This window comes from Pongo abelii, chromosome 3 (genome assembly GCF_028885655.2).
Source record: "Pongo abelii isolate AG06213 chromosome 3, NHGRI_mPonAbe1-v2.0_pri, whole genome shotgun sequence".
Lineage (NCBI taxonomy): Eukaryota > Metazoa > Chordata > Mammalia > Primates > Hominidae > Pongo > Pongo abelii.
The window spans coordinates 108,511,721-108,534,523 of NC_071988.2; the positions used below are offsets into that span (position 1 = coordinate 108,511,721).

Consider the following 22,803-nt stretch of genomic DNA (forward strand, 5'->3'; position numbering starts at 1 on the left):
GCCAGGAAGTGTGAATGGTTGGTTACTTTTGAGTTCACCTTGCAAAGGAACACCGTTTATATTTAGTGGTCTTTGGCTACCACGCAGTTCTTGTTTAGAGAATATAGGGAGATTTTAATTTACTGGCTTTTCTTACAGAAATTAATTTGATTTGGTTACGTGTAGCAGAGACCAGCAAACTTAAAGGATCAGATAGTAAATATTATAGGCTTTGTGGGCCATATATGTCTCTCTTGCAGCTGTTCAAATCTGCCATTGCAGCATAAAAGCAGACATAGTACATTAAAAAAATGGGTATGGGTGTCTTCCAATAAGACTTTATTTAGAAAAGCAGGCAGCCAGCCTAGGCAATGGTTTACCAACCCTTGATATGAAGCACCCAGCATCTAACTTAAATTTTGGATCACTTGACATATTCTTCAGGAGTAAAATTTCACATTTATTAATTTCTTTCCCCACCATAAAAAATTTCTCTTTTATGCATTTATCTGGTGAACAGTTTTCAGAGGTTTTTGCTTTTCTATTAAACTACTTTCGGCCTCTCTCAATTGGATGATATGATCGTTAAGCAGTGTATCTAATACCAAGGCCCGCCCTTTTGAGTAGCAGAAAAATGGGCAAGGGAGAAAGAAGAAATCCACCTTGCATGGTGCCTTCTAATTTTATCTTTTGATTGCTTTGCAGTGCTCCACAGTCCCTTCCAGAACCAGTGGCATCAGCACATTCCAGCAGTGCAGAGTCAGAAAGCACCAGTGACTCAGACAGTTCCTCAGACTCGGAGAGCGAGAGCAGTTCAAGTGACAGCGAAGAAAATGAGCCCCTAGAAACCCCGGCTCCGGAGGTACCGTGTCCCCCCTCGAGATGGCCACCTTAGATGGCAGCATTCTGTCCTTTGAAGCTAGAGTCTGTGCTGTGGGCCAGGACTGACCATGAGACTGAGTCATTCTGTCCCATGGGGCAATGCTTTCCTGCTCCTATGCTGTCTAGAGCCATCTGTTTCTATTTATTTGCTTCTTACCAAATATTTAATAAAGGAGAGTTGGGAGAGAGGTCTTCTCTCCCCTGTTGAAAATGATAGGTCTTCTCTGTCGTTGCTAGTGGTGTTTTGAAGATCAACTCATTAAGACTGTTTGCACACCATTTTCTTTTCCCTTCTTTTAAAAAGAAAACTTGGTTTCAATAGGCTGCTATTTTAATATTAATGAGAATTCTTTTTGAAATTTTAGAAATGCATGAATTAAAGCAAAAGGAGACTGCCTGATTTAGCAAAGGGCAGGAATGTGAACTAGAAATAAGTCATCAGGAGTTCTATTTTCGAATCACTAAAAGCCATGCATTAAATTGATGGCAAACTGATTTTGTCAGGGTTCTGTTTCTTGCTCCTTTCTGTCCCATGTGAAACAGGGATGATGGTGTTTGCTTGTCACCCACCCTCAGGAGAATATTGTAAAGATAAACTGATAAGACTGAAAATCTTAAGCACTAAATAAATCTAGAGGATTTATGCTATTTACTGGATTGTTGAGCACAAGAAATTGTTAGTAACATCTAACAGCGTTGCCAAATAACCTCAAAATTTGGGTAGCATTGTAAACGTTATGGTGGGGAAAGAAATTAATGAAAAGGGAAGGCATTCTTTTCTTTTTGGTGAATGAAACCAGCCCACATCGAGAAAATTATTCCAGATATTTAATATGGGAATGCCAGGAAATGAAGCTTTCTAATTAGGAAAGCATTAAAAAGCCTTCTGTATTTGTCTCTGTTTAGAAAGCAAAGCAGTTCCAATGGGGCATTAACTGAATACATCTGGAGCTAATGTAGGGAGACTTAAGGGTCTTCTCTGAAGGTGAGGGAGGCTGAGAAAATAACTGGCTGTCATTTTCTGTTAGATGCGAATCTGTGTCTGGTGCAGAAAATAAGAGTTTGATTATGTTTTGGAGTGGACAGACATGCATCAGTATTAACTGCACTTGAAGTGCCTTTCAGATTTTAGAAACTACACTGTGTTTCTGGGGCTCTTTGTTTCTTTATATGATACTAATTGCTATTGAAATAATTTTTCTATTCAGGATACTGAATATGCTGTGCAGACAAATTGTGTGATGTTCACTGTTAATGTTTATAAGATCTTTGCTTTATGTTTCACCTTATTCTTAAGAAAAATTTTCATGCTAGTTAGATTACTGACATCAAAAAGATAATTAAATAACATTTAATTCAAATAAAATGGAAATATTACAGATTTGGCTGAATAATTGAAACTTGATAGAAAGTCTGGCGTTTGTAGTAATGAGACATAGATATATTTTATTGCTTGAGAAGTTACTGGAATAGAGTGAAACCTATGTAAAATAAATGGTCCCATCCTACCTTATCTTTTAAAATCACTTTACTAAAAAAGGCTAGTATGTTGTGTATTGCAGATCCAGGCTTGGGGACAGCATGTGTTATATACTGAGGCTCATCCTCCTGGGAATATTTTATCTTTGTTTAGATTTTAAATTTTGAATTTTTCCTAAAAGTATTTAACTACATCTCTTTCCTTTTACAATAAATACCTGCATTATTATAAATTTCTGGTGTTATTTCAGAGTCACACAAATTCCATAATAAGCTGTACATACAGATATTAATGAGAATTCTTTTTCATTAATATTCCATAATCACTACTGTAAATTATGGAATTTTCACTCTTAACTTTCTCACTCCTTTTTAAATTTTTTTTAACTTTCTCTTTTCTTTGTCTTTTAATTTTTGTGGGTATGTAGTAGGTGTATATATGAGTGCGTGAGATATTTTGATACAGCCATATAATGCATAATAATCACATCAGAGTAAATGGGGTACCCATCACCTCAAGCATTTATTCTTTGTATTACAAACAACTCAGTTATACTTTTTCAGTTATTTTAAAATGTAAATTAAAGTATTATTGACTACAGTCACCCTGTTGTGCTGGCAAATACTAGAGCTTGTTCTGGTTTTTTTTTTTTTTTTGGTACCCATTAACCATCCCCCCACCCCCTACTACCCTTCCCAGCCTCTGATAATCATCCTTCTACTCTCTATCTCCATGAGTTCAATTGTTTTAATTTTTTAGCTCCCACAAATTAGTGTGTATCTTCCATTTTTTTAATGCTCTTTTTTAAAAAAAATTTTGCACTCATATTCCCCATAGCTATGTAGTGTTACTAAAAGAGTAAATCTATATTGTGCATAGGTCAAAACCTCTTAATTCAAAATCATAATTCATTCTAAAATATACTAACTTTTGCCAATTTATTAAAACACCTAATAAAAAATAATTATATCCTTTTTTTCCTATTTCCAATTTGCAGTATTTGGGTTGCACCAGCACTGGGAGGGCAGATTGGGGGTGGGATGAGGAGAGGCAGAGGAAGAAATGAAAGTCCAAACTTTGATCCTCTAAACAAAGATAAAATATTCCCAGGATATTTGAAAGTCTAAAACCTTGGCACTTTTATCTACTTAAACTTTATTTTTAAAAATGTTTTATTTCCATTTTTATTTTTATTGAGATGGAGTCTCACTCTGTCACCCAGACTGGAGTGCAGTGGTGTGATCTCGGCTCACTGCAACCTCTGCCTCCCGGGTTCAAGTGATTCTCCTGCCTCAGCCTCCTGAGTAGCTGGGACTACAGGTACATGCCACCATGTCTGGCTAATTTTTGTATTTTTAGTAGAGACAGCGGTTTCACCATGTTGGCCAGGCGGGTCTCGAACTCCTGACCTCAAGTGATCCACCCACCTCGGCCTCCCAAAGTGCTGGGATTACAGGCGTGAGCCACCATGCCCAGCCTAAAATATATTTTTAATTAATCCCTTATGAAAACATTTTTTCCATCTCAACACCCAAATAATGTATCAAAGAAATTATATACATTTCACAACTTAATATTGGGTATACAGGATTGCCCCTACCTGTTCCCCTTGTCTGGCACAACTACCCAATTTTACCCTCAAATTGGGACATAGGCCTTCCTTCGGAACATTTTTAGGACTGTAGTGGAAGAATATATTTTATTTCTGTAATCAGGACGTTCCTTTAGGGACTACTAAATGCATCTCAGTACTGTCCTGTTTTGGGTGTTGGGGGGGAACCAGATGTTATTTATACTGGGAATGACTTCCCTTTTGGGTTCACACATAAATAGTCTTCTAAAGAGCATGTCAGGGATTGGGGTGCAGTTGTAGATATAGCCAGTGGGTAAGATATGTCTGTACCTTTCCTGAGGAAGGGTGTGAAGGCTTTGTGCCTGATGTGATTGGCAAGTGTTGTATCTCACTACCTTGTCCCATCAGTTAACCACTTATGTAACCACACCCTGAAGTCTCCAGGAAATCATGTTTGACAAGTGGGTATTGTGTGCTAATCTTTTCTCTACTCTTAACCATTCTGCGTTCTTAAAATATTGAATACGGATTTAGATTACATGTGACAAAATGCCTGCCACATAATAGTGGTTTCCTTCTTCCCTCCCTCTCTGCCCTTAAATTCAGATGACAGCATGGGTATACAGTTGACATAAGCGAAGGAAGCCGTAAGGAAGATAATGTTATCATAAGCAGCAGTATTGAGTAAACAGAAAGAAAAAAGGAATTACGTAGTCACCTTACTGTCCAAAGGATGTTCTTGCCTGGTTTTTTAAGTTTCTTAGTTCTGTTCTGTTAGTCACACTAAACATGAACTATCTACCTGATCCTTTGATTACCTAACCTTTTCCTGGCCAAAAATCCTTTATGTCATAGCCACATATTTTGCATCATTAGATTTCCATGTTTTATGGAGTTGAATTATTTGGGATGTTCCAGTCGGGAAAATTGTCAGCAGTCTTTCTTCCCCTTAAAACCTTTCCATCTACTGTAGTGTTCTCCTTATCTATAATCTAAGCAAATAAATCTGAAGTGGTGTGTCTTTCAACTAATTTTCTGATGCATTATGTATATGACTTATTTCTACAAACCACCTCCCAGAGTGGATCTTTAAAGAAATTAGTATTTTTCTTAAGATAAGGACATAAGGACAGTGATGTATAGTCTTTAAAATAAATGTAACTATCACTCACTCTGTCAGACACTAATATTTTTCTATATGATGTGAAATTCATGGGTATAGTAATCCACCTAGCGGAATACTCATATATCTCATGCACCCACTATATGCAAGATAGAGTAGTGGAACTTGGAGACACAAGAGTCTCTGTTATTCTTTTAATAAGGTCCAACAGCTGAGCTGGAGAGACGTGGTGGGATGCAACAGCAGTTAATTTATCAACAAAGGTTGAACTAACATTTAAGGTAACAAGCCAGGAACCTCTGTTTTTATGCCATGCAATTGTACATTGTCATTGCCCCTGACTGTATGCCTCCCTTTGTATCTTAGAAACATAGGTGCTGTTTCAGACCAGGTTGCTTGTAATGAGAGATTTGATGTATAACTTTTTTTTTTTTTTTTTTTGAGACCGAGGTGTCACTCTGTCACCCAAGCTGGAGTGCACGTGGCTCACTGCAGCCTCAAACTCCTGGGCTCAAGCAATCCCCACCTTAGCCTTCTGAGTAGCTGGGACCACAGGCACGTGTCACCACTCCTGGCTAATTTTTTAATTTTTTTGTAGCAATGAGGTATTGCTGTGTTGCCCAGGCTGGTCTTGAACTCCTGGGCTTGAACAGTTCTCCTGTCTCGGCCTCCCGAAGCTGGGATTATAGGCCTGAACCACCATATTGGCCGAGTGTTTGACTTTTAAAGAGTTCACATGGGATTAATGCTTGGCTAGTGTGACCCAGCTGACTTTATCAAGGTGTAAAAATTGCAAATCACTATATACACTATATGTGATATGATAACTTTGTCACGTATAAATATTTACTATGTAATGTTTTTAAGTAAATGAGAGAAATGGGCCTGTTACTCTAGTGCTTTGGAAGACTGAGGCAGGAGGATCACTTGAGGCCAGGAGTTTGAGGCTGCAGTGAGCTATTATCATGCCACTGCACTCCAGCCTGGGCAACAGATTGAGACCCTGTCACATACAAAAAGAAATGATCTCATCTTGAATAAAAGTAATCTTTAGTTGAAAAATACGTCAAAAAAAGGATAAAATGTGAACCCACTAAAACTTAGTTTATTCATTAGCTGCCTTCTGCAAATACTTGATGAAATGATTTTTTACTCATTTCCTCCTATTATTCCTTAATAGAGTAGTTCACAAACCAAAATGTGTCAATTCTGTTTATACTATAATTACCATTAGAATATATTATAAAGATTTATCAGCAGTTGGCAATTGCCTATTGGTTAATATTTGCTATTACCAAATTTCTAAATCCCACAAAAAAGTGAAGGTTGCTTTAAGAGTTAATTGTTATAGAACTTATAACTTGAGGAGGATGACTGGAACCTAAATTCTGGGTTTGGAGGGATTTGCTCCTCTGCAGGACAGTGTTGTATAATTGGGTGACTAACACAAAAGAATAATTTGTCATCATTTGTCAGTTAACACTTTTCTTTCTTTCCTTATTTTTAGCCTGAGCCTCCAACAACAAACAAATGGCAGCTGGACAACTGGCTGACCAAAGTCAGCCAGCCAGCTGCGCCACTGGAGGGCCCCGGAAGCACAGAGCCCCCACGGCGGCACCCAGAGAGTAAGGGCAGCAGTGACAGTGCCACGAGTCAGGAGCATTCTGAATCCAAAGATCCTCCCCCTAAAAGCTCCAGCAAAGCCCTCCGGGCCCCACCCGAAGCCCCCCACCCCGGAAAGAGGAGCTGTCAGAAGTCTCCGGCACAGCAGGAGCCCCCACAGAGGCAAACCGTTGGAACCAAACAACCCAAAAAACCTGTCAAGGCCTCTGCCCGGGCAGGTTCACGGGCCAGCCTGCAGGGGGAAAGGGAGCCAGGGCTTCTTCCCTACGGCTCCCGAGACCAGACTTCCAAAGACAAGCCCAAGGTGAAGACGAAAGGACGGCCCCGGGCCGCAGCAAGCAACGAGCCCAAGCCAGCAGTGCCCCCCTCCAGTGAGAAGAAGAAGCACAAGAGCTCCCTCCCTGCTCCCTCTAAGGCTCCCTCAGGCCCAGAACCCACGAAGGACAATGTGGAGGACAGGAGCCCTGAGCACTTTGCTCTTGTTCCCCTGACTCAGAGCCAGGGCCCACCCCACAGTGGCAGCGGCAGCGGCAGCAGGACTAGTGGCTGCCGCCAAGCCGTGGTGGTCCAGGAGGACAGCCGCAAAGACAGACTCCCATTGCCTTTGAGAGACACCAAGCTGCTCTCACCACTCAGGGACACTCCTCCCCCACAAAGCTTGATGGTGAAGATCACCCTAGACCTGCTCTCTCGGATACCCCAGCCTCCCGGGAAGGGGAGCCGCCAGAGGAAAGCAGAAGATAAACAGCCACCCGCAGGGAAGAAGCACAGCTCTGAGAAGAGGAGCTCAGACAGCTCAAGCAAGTTGGCCAAAAAGAGAAAGGTGAGTGTGGGGAGACTGCCCTGACTCCAGCGTGGACCATCCTTGCCGTTGGCCTGGCAGTATCTTTGATCAGCCTTTGATTTAGGCCTAGTTGAGTTGTCTCACAGGTCTTTGCTTTGATTCGCTGTAGCCTTTGCACCTTCTTCCAGCGTTACCTGTCTGGACTTTGCTTCTCATTCTGCAGATGGGCATTAACATATGTTATGTCCTTCCATCGGTCTTGCTAGTTTGAAAAAAGGTGAGGCAGTCCTTAAAAACAATAGCTTCTTTTAGGATAATGTAGCATCTAGGGCCGCCCCCAACCCCCCCCCTTTTTTTTTTTTTTTTTTTTTTAAAGACAGGGCCTTGCTCTGTTGCCAGGCTGGAGTGCAGTGGTGCGATCTTGGCTCACTGCAGCCTCTACCTCTGGGGTGAAATGATCCTCCTACCTCAGCCTCCTGAGTAGCTGGGACCACAGGTGTGTGCCACCACACCCGGCTAATTTTTGAATTTTTTTGTAGAGGTGGGGTTTTGCCATGTTGGCCAGGCTACTCTTGAACATCTGAGCTCAAGTTATCCACCCGCCTCTGCCTCCCAAAGTGATGGGATTACAGGCCTGAGACACGATGCCCAGCCTCATTTTCATTTATTCTTATAACTGGCATTTACCACCTGACCCATTAGGTTTTGCCTTAGAAGTTGAGATCTTATATTAATTGAAATGTTAATTCATATTCTGAATTATTAAAAGAACTGCTCTATACAAATTTTACTCTCATAGTAGGATCTTTTATACCAATATCACATGCATATTTTAACACATGACCATACAACACCCATTACAGTTACTAACATATGATTAGTGTCTCATTGAGTAATATAGGCTGATAATGGCACATTGCAAAGTGTTGACCATATCATTTTATTTATTATAATTGGAAGATTCTTTTGGATACAGAATGGACAGAGTAAAAAAATTGCTGCATTATTTAAGATTGTTACTTGAACATGTCGCTGTTTTAGACAGTCTCCTTCCTTTTATTTTGAATCATTGAGCTCTTGTTCTGTTTGTTGCTTTTTCATGATGATGAAAGATTAGTGAGTTTTTCCCTGGTAGCATTCCCAAGCCAACTTGCCCAAGTATCAGAGACAAAGTCACAAGAAGGGCCAACTCTCTCCTGCTGAGAAGGAATAAAATTTTTAACACTCTTGTAAGTACGTGAAAAACTTCTTACTCAGCTGTGGAAGTTGAGCTAAGAATAACAAAGGAAAAAAAGATTATGAAGCCTGCTGTCATGTCTGAGATTCGACTGATTAATCCACTGCGTTAAAAATATAACACGACTTTACCGAATAGTAAAGGGCGACTGCTTTCTTCAGAACTTCCTCGCAGCAGACTAAAGGATGTATATTGCCACCATGTTTGCAGCAGGCAAGTCGAGTGGGATGGGATCTAGTGCTAATAAGTGCTCTGTCTCAGCTAGAAGAGGGCATATTTTCATGCCAGAAACTTCTTTAAACTTTTTGTATGAGATGGGTTGGGGGGTGTGTGTGTGTGTATGTGTGTGAAAGGTAACAAAACTTCATGGAGAAAATTGTGATGGACCTGGTTAGGAAAAAGATACCTGCAGCTGATACACTTGGGAAAACTTCAGGAACACACTCATGTAGCTCCGTGTCCTGGTAAATCTCTCACCTGTCTCCCAGCTGCTGTGGTCTTGTGTGGTCTCCAGTGCTGACCGTCTGCATTAGCTGGAGTGGGGACAGGTATTCACTTCTGAAAGGATTACCTACCAGGTGGAAATGTTAGAACCTGGAGGATCCCCCAGACAGCTCAGTCCAGTTCATACCCCAGTGCAAATCTAGAAGTGTAGCTTGTGGCTCTAGAAAGGGAAACTTCCAGCTCTCACTGTTGACTGTGGGAACTGTGCCCTCTAAAAGCCATTCCCAGGTTTTGGCTGAGCACCTCTTGGGCAGCTCATTTATCTTTCTGTTTAGAGCATGCAGAAATAGTGATCCCTTCATCTTAATCGAGTGCATGATTTCTTTAAAGCGCTGTCAAGCTGCTGAGAGATCTGGCCTGGGGAACAGTCTGCCTCCATGGTACCGTCAGGATTGATGTCTGACCCACTGGTTCCAAACCCCGGCTACACATTACAGTCACCTGGTAGCCTTTAGCACTGATGACGGGAATCCCCCATTGGTATTTAAAAATTCCTCTGGTAATCCTAGTGCCTATCAGGGCTGGGAACCACTGAAGCAGAGCCGTACTGCAGGGCCCAAGAGCGTACAAATCTAGTTATTTGGATCCAAAGCTGGTCAAGTGTGCAGTGTTTAAGACATCATGATCTAGGCAAACAGAATTCCTGGCCTGAAATATGTCACTAGTTAGAAACATTAGAAGCTTTCAGGTAAATAAATATAAAAAACCAGTCAACCGTATTCTTATTTCTTCATCAGAGAATCATGTGTCATTTGGTTTAACTTCCTGCTGGATTCCGGGTGGGAGATGTTGAACATATTAATCTCATTATTTTCTGTAGAGGACAGGTTGTCCCCCCCCTTCCTCATTAGCACCCTGACTGCTTGTTCGGGGCTCTCTGCCTCTGGCCCTGTGACCAGCATGGTTGCTTCAGCAGACAGCAGTGTGGGCCTGCTCTCCATGGCAGAGACAGGGCTGTGAAGCTTGGGTACTGCTCACATTTGGATAATGAAGATATTTATCATTTTCTTCATTTTAAATGTGAACATTAGAAAAAACTCTGAGCATATAGTCAGAGCAATAGAAGAACTTGCTTGATCGTTCACATTAGTGGAATTTAGTGTTTTTATTTAAAGGCCTCTTAGAGTCTGTCCCTCTCTTGGCACAAAATTTAGCAAATATTTTCTTTCAGAAGATTTACAGATCCTTGAATCCACTTCAGACTTAAAAGTGTATGAAGATGATCATAAAGAGTTAATGATGGCTGACAGCTGTGATGAAGCCGTTAGACATGGCACCTATAGAAATGCACACATACTGTTTTACTACTCTACAGCAGTGGGTAAGGAACAATGCATGAGGAAAAGTAGAGAAAACTGTGAGGGTAAATATCCATGACCTCACGTCGTGTTCTTTACATAAACTACTGAATTTCATCAGTCTGATTACAGTTTAGATTTTCTAATACCAACTTATGTTTTCTTTTAAAATTTTTTTATTTTTAGCTTAGAGACTATTCTGTTAATTACTTATTTTTTAGAGACAGAGTCTCGCTCTGTTGCCCAGGCTGGAATGCAGTGGCGTAGCTCACCAACCTCAAACTCCTGGGCTCAGGTGACCCTCCTGCCTCAGCCTCCAGGCACATGCCACTGTACCCAGCTAATTTCTTTTTATTTTTTGTAGAGACGGGGTTTCACTTTGTTGCCCAGGCTGGTCTTGAACTCTGGGCCTCTAGCAATCTTACCTCAGCCTCCCAAAGCAGTGGTGTTACTGGTTGAGGGTAGTTGTCTAGCTCCTTGGTGTTTTGAACAAAGAATTAGACAAAATGCACAACACAACAAACCAAGGCAGTGAAAGCAGACATTTATTTTAAATGAAAGTATGCTCCCATAGGGTGGGAGCTGGCTGAAGCAAGAGGCTCAGGAACACTGGTTCTTCTGGGGTTTATATGCCTTCTAGAAGTTTCCCATTGGTTCACTCTAGTGGTCCACGACTAGTCTGATTGGTTGTAGGGGGAACGAATTAGAGTTACTTTCATTTTCCAGCTGCTACACAGAAAAAGGAGGGGTTATATCTTACATCCAGTCAGGGTGGATGGGCCTTAGGTTCCCTGCCTCCAGACCCTATTCTCCTGCCTCACTGGGGTTACAGGCATGAGCCACCATGCCTGGCCTATATTTTCTTCTTTAGAATTCTTAAACCAAGCTTATTTTTTTCCAGATTTGGAAGAAAAGTTGAACTCAAGAACCGCAATATATACAGTAATACGCAACCAGGCCAGTGCAATTGGGAGCCCTCTAAAAATGCACCTGGCTGGGCACAGTGGCTCACACTTGTAATCCCTGCCCTTTGAGAGGCTGAGGCGGGTGGATTGCTTGAGCCCGGGAGTTCAAGACCAGCCTGGGCTGGGCAACTCTGTGAGACACTGTCTCTGCAAAAAAAAAAAAAAAAGAAAAATTTTTTTTTAATTAGCCAGGCGCAGTGGCACATGCCTGAGGTCCCAGCTACTCAGGAAGCTGTGGTGGGAGGATCACTTGAGCCCAGGAGTTAAAGGTTGCAGTGAGCTGTGATTGAGTCACTGCACTCCAGCGTGGGCAACAGAGTAAGACCCTGTCTTTTAAAAAAGAAAAATAAACGCCTAATGTGCATAGAGCTACATGTGTGAGCCTTGCATTGTTCTAGGAGCTCATAGAGATAATTCCTCACTTCAGTCATCTTACAGATTCCTGTCAAATGAAGGATAGTCTGTCTTCATTGTCATTTAGATGAATAACTGAATAAGGAGGTGCATTCATTCAAGTCTTTTTTACTTTTTCTAAATAATTGCTTTGTTGACCAAGACACTTTAACTTTTTTGGGAAAGACATTCCAGTGCTATCATTTATGTGTTTTGAGGAGTGAGGAAGGGAAGTTATGATGTGTAGTAGGAAAATGCAGTTTTATTGCAGGGAATGATTGGTTCAGTCCTTCCCTTCCATCCAAGATCTGTCTTTTCTTGGGTTATTGCTCCAGATCAGCACCCCTGGTTATCGTTCAAAATGAAAGCTCATCCCTTCTGATTGACCAAGGCCACTTACATCTAAATTTCTTCGTGCCTGTTAGTTACCCTGAGGAGAGCACCGCAACCATATGCATGTGATAGCTTAGGCTGTTCTGAATCATGCGTTCCCTCACCAAAGAGAAAAACAAGTGGATGAATTTCCCTTTGCTGTAGCGCTCATCCCAGTGATCATAACCTGTCTGCACAGCAAGTCCCTGGGCCTGATCTTGGTACAAACTTGAATTGGTGTCCCTTGTGTCTTTTTCATATTGAATCTCCTTCCGAGGTGAATAACAGGGAAGTCCCTGAATTTCCCCAAAGACTGCTTCTCCAGTTTTCTATGTTGCATGTGCTACCAAGCTCATTTGCTTCCTTTTGGAAGAAGATAATAGAGGCTTAGAATTTAGGTGTGGAAAGAACCTTAGTGGTCCCTTCATCAGCTGCCACCTTTTATAGATGAGATCCAAAAAGGCACTAACATGGCTTGGCTGCTGAGTAAAAATAGATCTGCAGCTCAGGCATGCTGCCTCCTCCCAGTCCCGTGATCTTTCCTCTTTTTCACACGTGTTTTCTCCGTACAAGTGTCTGTTGGGAGGATTCTCAAGAGGCGCACAAGGTCGGCGTACTGGCTCTGGCGCTGCCGGTGAATAAGGTGGTTACCGCGTCAGCCCTGGCTTGGTTCCTCCACGGCCCCCACCACTGCCACTCGGTGCCCACACACGTTCCTACTCCACTTTAGCTACTCCTGCAGATGCTCCCATCTTCCTTCACAGCCAAGCTCCTGGTTAACTACATCTTTCCATCTGCTAGAATCTCTGTGGCCCAAAATAAGTGTCAGTTCTGGAAAAAGCCACCTTTTCCCCGCTTCCTACAAGTGTCTGCTTGGTGAGCTGGCTGCAGGGCAGCGCAGCCTGCCGAGAGGCTTTCCCTGACGGAAACTGACTCGGCCCCTTGCAAGCCCATGTCTTCCTTTTATGGCCTTCACTCTTGCCCTGTGCTCCACTGTGGGTGGAGCAGCATCTGGCAGATGATCAGGGCTGCCTGACCCAACAGGTTAAGAAAAGCAAACAAGTCTGTGAGGACCAATTCGTCAGCCAGCAGCCTCCCTTTGTGGAAGGTGAGGCACCATCCTTGAGACACTTAACCCAGTAGAAAAAGAATTTCTGAAACCCAGACCTTAAGCCAGATTCTCTGAAGTGGGGATGACCTGGGGATAAAACACAGGGCAAAGGGACTGCTTTTTCCTCCTGAAGAGAGAGTATCACCTCATCTGAATGGCTTCTTGACTGAGAAAAATCTAAAGAACAGCATGCCTCCTGTTTTATGGCAGGTCTTGTTCTTGGAATTTTGGTCTGCATTTCCGCTCACCCAATATTGCATGGCTCCCATGTTAATGACCCTTTCCTACATCCATCCACTTAAAGTTGTAATGCAGTCCTGCATCCAGTGCCCTCAGCTGTGTCCCTGAGCTGTTAAGCTGAATTTCTGTGCCAACTGACAGATACCGAGTGCCTACTCTGGGGAAGCCTCTGTAACTGTTCCAGACAGAATATGACAAAGTTCCAAGTGCATAGTGTACAAAAAAACACTAACCTCATGCCCTCTGGCTTGATCTCAACAGTTAAGCAAAATCAGCAGAAGGGGACTTTTGTTTTATTTAGTTTGATGGCTTCCTTTCTACCAGCTTATAGAATATTATCTGCTTCTAGGTTGCTAAATATCAATATGAAGCATATTATTCCAGTAAGTGCCAATACAGTTGTTAGATGCTGGCGCTGAAGTTAGTGCTCACTGCGTTCTGTCTTGTTGGCTGTCTGCTTGAGTCACCAATTGGCACAGCCAGAGCTATAACCAGTCTGTGAGGATTGATTTGCCCTGACTTGTATCTTCATGTGTGGTTTATAAGGTCTGCCAGATTGACTTATAGTCACAACCAGCATGTCCTAAGCAAAATGAAACTATGTGAACAAAAATCAGCTCTCATTCCACTGCTAGACTTCGGTGTTTTCTTTAAGAAGTAGCCTTGTTAATGCTTAGTTTTGCCTTGGGGGCCTTAATGTGTCATTAACTGCCTGGAAATACCTTTCATTTAAAAAAGTATATTTTAGTACCTAATGTTCAATTTAGTATCCATCTGGATATTTTAGCAAATTTTGATTTTTCAAAGACAAAGTTTCTGTCTTGTAATGTTTCTTGGGCCGGCTATACTGCCTTTCATCTAAAACTCACTACAGTTCACTGGGCCGTTTGGTAACAGGGTAACCTGGGCATAATTAGGTGCTTGATTGACAAAAGAGTTACCAGTAGCAGATGTCAGGTTCTATTTTAACCCCATCATTTCCAATTGATTCTTTTTCTCTCCACCATTATTCACTGTCTCTCAAGTGTTAGCACTCTGAGCTGTTGAACGGAGGTTTGTATGCTGCACAGAGCCCTCTCGCAATGCCCCAGGAAGCTTCTTGTTGGCGTGTGGCCACTCTAAATTGTCCTCCAGGATCTGCTGCTATGGGTCCATGCTTGCAGGAGAAACAGCTGTGTAGAATTTCCTATTGCATTTCATTTGTGGGTTTAGAACTCGGTTGCTTATTTCATATTATCTCCTTTTTCAGTCCTTCAAGGTACATTTTTCCAACTTCTCTAATGAATTATTGCATTTCTGAGTAGCTGATCTGTTTTTATCTTATCTAAGCAGTATATTTATAATTCCTTCTTTGCATTGGCTAATCTGATTAGTAGTTCAGAACCCAATTTTCAGATTATCTATAGCAAAGTGTGAAGAACTGTGCTGTCAAGTAGAAATACAATATAAGCCACATATGTAATTTAAACTTTTCTAATACCACATTAAAAACTATAAAAGGGGAGGAAATGGAAAATTAGTTAAAAAAAAAAAAATTCTTTTTAAGACAGAGTCTCATTCTGATGCCCAGGCTGGAGTGCAGTGGCGCAATCTCAGCTCACTGCACCCTCCACCTCTGGGTTCTAGTGATTCTTGGCCTCAGCTTCCTGAGTAGCTGGGACTACAGGCACGCACCAGCACACTCGACTAATTTTTGTGTTTTTAGTAGAGATGGAGTTTCACCATGTTGGCCAGACTGGTCTTGAACTCCTGACCTCAAGTCATCCATCCACCTTGGCCTCCCAAAGTGCTGGGATTACAGGCATGAGCCACCGTGCCCAGCCTAACATTTTAATAATTATATCTAATCCAGTATACCTAAAAGATTAATCAACTCCCAAAATATGTAAGTCTGTTATACATCAATTAAAAAATCAATATAAAAATATTACATTCCCCTTTTTGTACTAAGTCTTCATTTCAGACTAACACCATTCAAGTTCAGGTGCTCCCTAGATCTGGCTATGGCTGCCAGATGGTAGCGTGCAGGACAGTGAGAACTGTTAGCCTCTCGAGGGTATGAGCCTTCACTTGGCCTTAATTTATTTCTTCCTCCTGTATTTTCCCTTCTTAACATTCTCACTTGTGCACATACCGCAAGATTAAAAACGGGTGTCTTTGTAAGCCACTCTGAAGGAAGCCATTTTGAAACAAGACACTGCATAAATGAATAAAAGTGTTTTTTCCAAAGGAGTCTGTGAAGGGCTGGATGGATGTGCAAATGCAGGCACACTGATTTGTAGGATGCCAGGAGAAGGGAATTTTGGTTTTTTTTTTCTATTTTCTATTATTTTATGTGGAGCCAGGCTGCTTATTGGTGTCTGGGCAGATTTTGAGCCTACGCATCTTAAATTATTCATTTTTCTTAAACTCAGGAGGAGAGGAAGACACAGGAAAACTGGGGCCTCCCACAGTTAATTTGAAGATTTTTTTTTTTAAGAGAGGATTTCAGGTTTGTTAGGGATTGTCCTAAATTGACTGGTGTCCCAGATTTCTAACTTGGTGACCTGACACTTAGGAAGTTTTGTTCTGTGCACATGAGGATTAATTGAAGGGTCTCACCCATCACTTACCTGCCACCTGCTAGACAGTGTGTGGGCTTCCTCCCGAACCTAGAGCCATGCATGGGAAGGAGGCCGCCAGGGACTCTGCACGTCAGACTCCGTAGAAAGCTGGTGTATGTGCTAACCAGTGAGGCATGAGAATGCAAGAAAGACTTTTGTCATGAAGAATTCTGTGTTGTTTTAGTGATTAAATGTATTTAGCACTTTAGTTGGTATAAATGGATGCTTTGGAGATACTTAAATTCTTTTTTCTTTTTTTTTTAACCCTACTTTCAAGCTACCAAGTTAGAGATACTTAAATTCAGTAGTGACAGATTCCCTTTTCCTTACTCCCACTAAAATATTTACAGTCTTTTCAGGGTTTTTTGAAAAATAAAAACATGTTTCTGTATATGGAGAGATATAAAGACAGTATTTTAAAAAAAATGAATCAGTGGAGGGGAAAAAATGTGCTAGAATCCCAGAGCAATTGTTTCTATTGTTGTTGTATATCTTTGTAGTCCTTTCTGTAAAATACACGGGGGATTTTGTAGACGGTTTCAACATTGTACTTATTTTTCAGTAGAAAATAAAGTAAGCTTTAAGTAGTCCATTTTGAATTTTATACAAACAATAAACTAGTGGGTGTAAGTGGATGGTTCTTTTGAAAGAAGTTGCAGGAAACCTCATAAAAAATCATCTCTGTATTGTTTGATGTAAATATGCATGTTTCATGGATTCTTTTCTATTTAGAAAAACATCAGTGGTCTGTTGAAGTCTACTTACTGGGATTGTCTGTTACTTTAGACATCTTCGTATTCTTGCGTGGGAGGAATTGTTTTTCTTCATGCAAAAAAATCTGTCTCAATAGAAATTACATCAAATCTGCATTGTCCCCTGCCCACTCCCCATCACACTCACACACACAGACACACGTGGTAAGTACTAATAAGGTTGTTGTGCGTACAGAGATGTCTCCAAAGGTTCATTTACCCTCTTTGCCTTTTCTATATTTTCTTTTCTGTTTTGTCTGTACAATTATGTTGGTAATAATTTGCTTTGCTGATTATACTGTAATAACAGGGTGAAGCAGAAAGAGACTGTGATAACAAGAAAATCAGACTGGAGAAGGAAATCAAATCACAGTCATCTTCATCTTCATCCTCCCACAAAGAATCTTCTAAAACAAAGTGAGTATAGAGATTAGCAACCACCTAATCTACGGTGATCAACACTTCTTGGGTCTTGACATAGCAAAGAAATTTTTCTTCTGCAGTAGAATCAGTGGATTAATAAACTCAAGCTCATTTGGACAATGTATTAAGTTTGTTTTTGTTTCTTGCATCCATGAGGACCTTACAGGAATTAACAATTCATGTGGCAGCAAATTTAGATTTATCAGAAACATTTTCACTATGGACAATTTCTTTAGACATCTGGATTTTTTTTTTCCCTGAGGGAAAGTAAGAAAGGTACCATTATTTCTACTTTGCAGAATTGGAAACAAACACACAGAGAAAATGACTTGTCCAAAGTCAGAGAATTCTTACTGTGTGTTGGAGCCAGCATTTGGACTCCGGGAGCCTGTGTTCAGTGCTCCTTCTTTTAGAGATGACTAAGAATCTGTCGGGCCACTCAGTGTCTGTTGTTGGGAAGAGGGGTGGCAGGTGAGAGGTGGTAGTGCCAGGAAGACGTAAATATAACAAGCAGCTATTATTTACTGTGATTTACTCAAGAAATTGCTTCAAAAAATGTATTGGCAAAAACAAGTGCTTAGTGTCACCGTGTGGGAACCGATAGAGGTGGGGAAGGCCCAGATGTGGAGGGTGTGGGTCCACTCGCCTTCTTGTCAGGGAAAGGCACCGTTGGGAAGCAGCTGAAGCAAGCATTCGGAATGGTTGGGGAAACTCAGGACCATTGGCAGACTCTGCAAGCTTAGAAATTATACAGCTTCATTTATCACTAATGGGTAGGGCTAGATTTTTGAAAGGCCTCAAAAAGTCCCTGAAATTTGGCCTGTTTACACAGTTCATGCTTTGTGATACCCTACTCTTTCGTGCCAGCAGCCAGTTTGTAACTAAACAACGAAGCCGCTTGATGTATGCTTTGCCTCCCCTTAGTTTTACGTGATGTTTCACTCTAGGCCCTCCTCACAGTCCTCAAAGAAGGAAATGCTCCCCCCGCCACCCGTGTCCTCATCCTCTCAGAAGCCAGCCAAGCCTGCACATAAGAGGTCAAGGCGGGAAGCAGACACCTGTGGCCAGGACCCTCCCAAAAGTGCCAGCAGTACCAAGAGCAACCACAAAGACTCTTCCATTCCCAAGCAGAGAAGAGTAGAGGGGAAGGGCTCCAGAAGCTCCTCGGAGCACAAGGTGAGCAGGGGCGGCGGTCACTGTGTAAGATGGGATGCATTGCTGTACCTTTATGTTCCCAAAGAAGACAAGTTCCTAATGATGGCACTTCAGAACTGTCCATTGCTTTTAATAAGGCAACTGTTTGTGTTTAAAATGCTACTTTTTGGAGGGAGAGTAAAAAGTAGTTAATATACAAAGATTTAGGTGTCGATTTATTCTTCTTACAGTGATTTCAGAGGTGAAAAATCAAAATAGATTTTTGTGCTAGTTCAGTAAGAAATAGTTACCCTGTGTAGTCCTGCTTTGAATGTTTGATCTCAGATACTTTCATTCTTGGTTATAATGGGGAAAAAATGATCCACTTTCTCAAATAAAAGTTCCTCTCTTCCTGTTAATCTGGGTGGAGTGGGGTGGTGTGTTTGGATTGACTAAGAGAAAATGTTATGTGTGGCTTTGTGAGTTCTCTGATCTCTTGGACATTCTAGTCTTTTTGAGTCCCCAGTACAATCAGAACCACTGCTTCAGTTGAATCTGTAGCTGAGGAAGTGTTTAGCCAGGGTAGATTTTGCATTGTTTGATTTACTCTTTTTTTGAAACTACTATTTTGGGCTATTTAAGAGGGATGGTACTTTTAGGACAGTGGTCTTAAATGTTAGAGTGTAATCTGTATATTGATTTTTTTTTTTTTGAAGGGTTCTTCCGGAGATACTGCAAATCCTTTTCCAGTGCCTTCTTTGCCAAATGGTAACTCTAAACCAGGGAAGCCTCAAGTGAAGTTTGACAAGTAAGACTTCAGATGGTTTCTTCATGCTCTGTTTTTTTTTCCCCCCCTAAGATGGAGTCTCACTCTGTCACTTAGGCTGGAGTGTAGTGGCACAATCTTGGCTCACTGCAACCTCCACCTCCCGGGTTCAGGTGATTCTCCTGCCTCAGCCTCCCAAGTAGTTGGAACTACAGACATGAGCCATCATGCCTGCCTAACTTCTTTTGTATTTTTAGTAGAGACGGGTTTCATCATGTTGGTCAGGCTGGTCTCGAACTCCTGACCTCAAATGATCCGCCTGCCTTGGCCTCCCAAAGTGCTGGGATTACAGGTGTGAGCCACTGCACCCAGCCACTTCTTGCTCTTTCTTCCTCCATTTCCTCCTCCCCTCCTTATTTCCACTTCTCCTTCTTTGTTTACCCTTTCCCCTCCCCTTGCTGTCCTCCCATCCTTTTTCACTCTTGGTCTTAAGTTATCTTGCCCTAGTCTAGTAATTTTTGGCTCATATGACCTGTCCCTGGTTTTTCCTCTTTTTCAGACAACAAGCAGACCTTCACATGAGGGAGGCAAAAAAGATGAAGCAGAAAGCAGAGTTAATGGTTAGTACTGGCTGTTTATCTCTTTGGTAGAATGTTTTCTGATGGTAAAAAAAAATTTTGGTAATCTCCATTCTGCCGTATTCCATATCACTCAGCATATGTGCGGTGGAAGGAGGGGGTGCAGCAGGTGCAGGAGAAAGGAGTGTATGGGCCCTACCATTGGCCACAACATATGCAAGCAGCAAAATCAGGACCTTAATGATTAAGGGGTAGGTGGTTCTTGGTGGTGTTATTTTCTTTGGCTCCATTGATTCAGTCTGATCATGGGCAGATACACAAAGGACCTAGTCACAAGTTTTATATCTAAGTAAGTCAAAGTTAATCTACCTGCTGGTGATTTAATGCATAGGTGCCTTTTTATTCCACTGTATCAATTCTTTGGATGTGAAAAATGAGTCCTGCTGTTGAAACTCAGTCAACGTATGTTCACTCTAAAACATTTCACAAGGCAGGGAAGCCTGTTTACATTCCAAAATTATCTTAAAGCTTTGAGAGGCTGACCTGAAGGAAGAGTTGAGCTAGGCTATTAGATGAGATTTTAAGATGAAGGTAATGATTATACTGTTGGTAAACATGCTTTAAAAACATGAATTCTCTTTACTTATTAGCTTTTGGACTTTCTAAAACGTGGTGGTTTTGTAGTTAATTGTGTACATAATTATGCTTTTACATCACTACTGCAATAAATATAATGAGATAATGTTTGCCCTTTGTCATATTTAGATATCCAAGACTCTGGGGCTTTTGCTTATGTAGTGAGTTCCTAAACCTAAATCCCCACAAATGCAAAAATGCAAAAACCTCCCTGGAAAGCCATATGTTGAACTTTGGTGCACAGAGGGAAGGGCATGAGTTGCCTTTTTTGGTTCACATGCAAACCTAACCACACATTTCAGACACCCACAGGGGTCTGAATCAGATTGGATCATGGTGGCCTGGCCTGCAAGATCCTGGCCTGGTGCTCTTCAACCCTAATTTGCAGACCTGTATCTCTTCTGAGACCCTTTCATCAGATACCCTTGCATTAGGCAAAATGTTGATTCCTTACCATGCTGAATTCTGTAAGATAGTCAAAGACAAGCCTCTCTAGCCCTGTCCCTAAAACTACCCTGTACCAGGGTGACCTGAGTCAGATTAAGAAGCTGATATTGTGCCAAGCAATGGTTTCAGCAGCTGCCATTTTTCCAAGATTATTACTAGAACTGTATGAATCTTTGGAGTTTTGGAAAGAGTAAATATTTCACACTGTCAGCCAGTTATCTAAAACTTATCTTGACATTGGATACTTTCAGTACTAGATTTCTCGTTATTCAAAGGAGTAATATTCATACTCTAGGGAACTTTGTTTTTAATCTGTTCATATGCATACATTCTTTCTCCTTACCTAAGGTGACTGTACATCCCAGTGTGCAAGGACAGTCCTGGTTTATGCCTGTTTCATCCCAGTTTGATAAATAATTATATCCCATTTCACTCTTAAAATATGCCAGTTTGGACAATAAGCCCCTATGGCCACCCACTCCATAATATTCTCCCATAATAGCATAATGTTTCAAAGATGTGCAATTGGTGTTCCAAATAGTTACCTATCCAACTGAGTAGAAAGGGATGTATTTCTTCTCTACGTTATCTTCAACTGATGAGTGATGAGTAGGGAAACTACATTAACAATGTTTCAGGAGATACATGGAGTCACAGAAATATGGACATTATTGGCCTTATGATATACTTATCTAAAGGAAATGGATATGGACAAATTGCTACACAGTATTGTAGTTTAGTTTATTTCTAGCCTAAAGCCAATATTAACTTCGGAAATCCCATGAAAGAGTTGGTGTTGAATAAGTATATTTGGAGAATTCAGTTCCCATCAGTGAAGCAAACCAGTCATGCCAAATACTGCTGATTAATTGGGGAATACTCATTTGATTTTTGTTCTGTCACTAATCTGAGCCTGGGTTCTCTAGAAAAAGTATTTTTTGATTAAGTTACCTTTTAAAAATAAAAAATGTTAGAATAATTGAATATTCTGAAATATACATGTATACTACATGTGTGTGTGTATAGCAGCCTAGTTCGTTCTGCTGCTGGTAAAACATGAGAACAGTATGCACTAAAGTCATTCTGTTGTCAGCTCACTGGGAGAAGCATTGTTTCCGCCCCATGTAGAGTGCAGCAGCATGCCTAAGTAGCATGACAGCCCATACCTCTCTCATTGCTGACGTGTCTCCAGCTCCTTGTATTCCACTTACATCTTTACTATTTTCTTTTTTTTTTTTGAGCCTTGCTCTGTCGCCCAGGCTGGAGTGCAGTGGCATGATCTCGGCTCACTGTAACCTCCGCCTCCCATATTCAAGCGATTCTCCTGCCTCAGCCTCCCAAGTAGCTGGGATTACAGGCCTGCTACCACGCCTGGCTAATTTTTATATTTTCAGTAGAGACGGGATTTTGCTGTGTTGGCGAGGCTGGTCTCAAACTCCTGACCTCAAGTGATCCATTTGCCTCGGCCTCCCAAAGTGCTGGGATTACAGGCGTGAGCCACCATGCCCGGCCCCTATTTTCATTCTTTCCTTTTGAACATATCAAATACAAAGCAGAAATTACAAATGCTAATCAGTTGCTCTCAGTGTGCAGTACATATGCCACATGTAGAGAGAAAGACAGTTGCATCACACTGTCATCAGCTGCACTTGCCATATGCCACTTAGAAGCGTGCTACGTGACAAAGTGTGTATTCAGGGTGTAGGGTGACCACCAATATCTGATTTTGTTCCTATTTCTACATTCCCTTTAAGGGACTCTGAAATGTTACCCCTGTTGGCCTCGGGGGATGGCTTTGTGCACTAAAGCAGATGTCAAAGGAGATTAATCTATTGGGCTGTAAAATGCATAAAACAATTATTGTTGGCTATTATATCTAACATGCTCATAAACCATGATG

General features: G+C 41.5%; 1 protein-coding gene across 9 annotated transcripts in view; it reads left to right on the plus strand.

The window, feature by feature from the left end:
* AFF1 (ALF transcription elongation factor 1) overlaps nucleotides 1-22,803 on the plus strand; it is a 204,386-nt gene that overhangs the window by 171,266 nt on the left and 10,317 nt on the right. For all 9 annotated transcript variants that reach the window (XM_024245831.3, XM_024245833.3, XM_063723829.1 and 6 more), the window contains 6 exons: nucleotides 685-841; nucleotides 6,545-7,483; nucleotides 17,230-17,336; nucleotides 18,290-18,518; nucleotides 19,193-19,284; nucleotides 19,802-19,862. In XM_024245831.3, coding sequence (XP_024101599.2) covers nucleotides 685-841; nucleotides 6,545-7,483; nucleotides 17,230-17,336; nucleotides 18,290-18,518; nucleotides 19,193-19,284; nucleotides 19,802-19,862 — 1,585 coding nt within the window. The remainder of the gene's footprint in view (nucleotides 1-684; nucleotides 842-6,544; nucleotides 7,484-17,229; nucleotides 17,337-18,289; nucleotides 18,519-19,192; nucleotides 19,285-19,801; nucleotides 19,863-22,803) is intronic.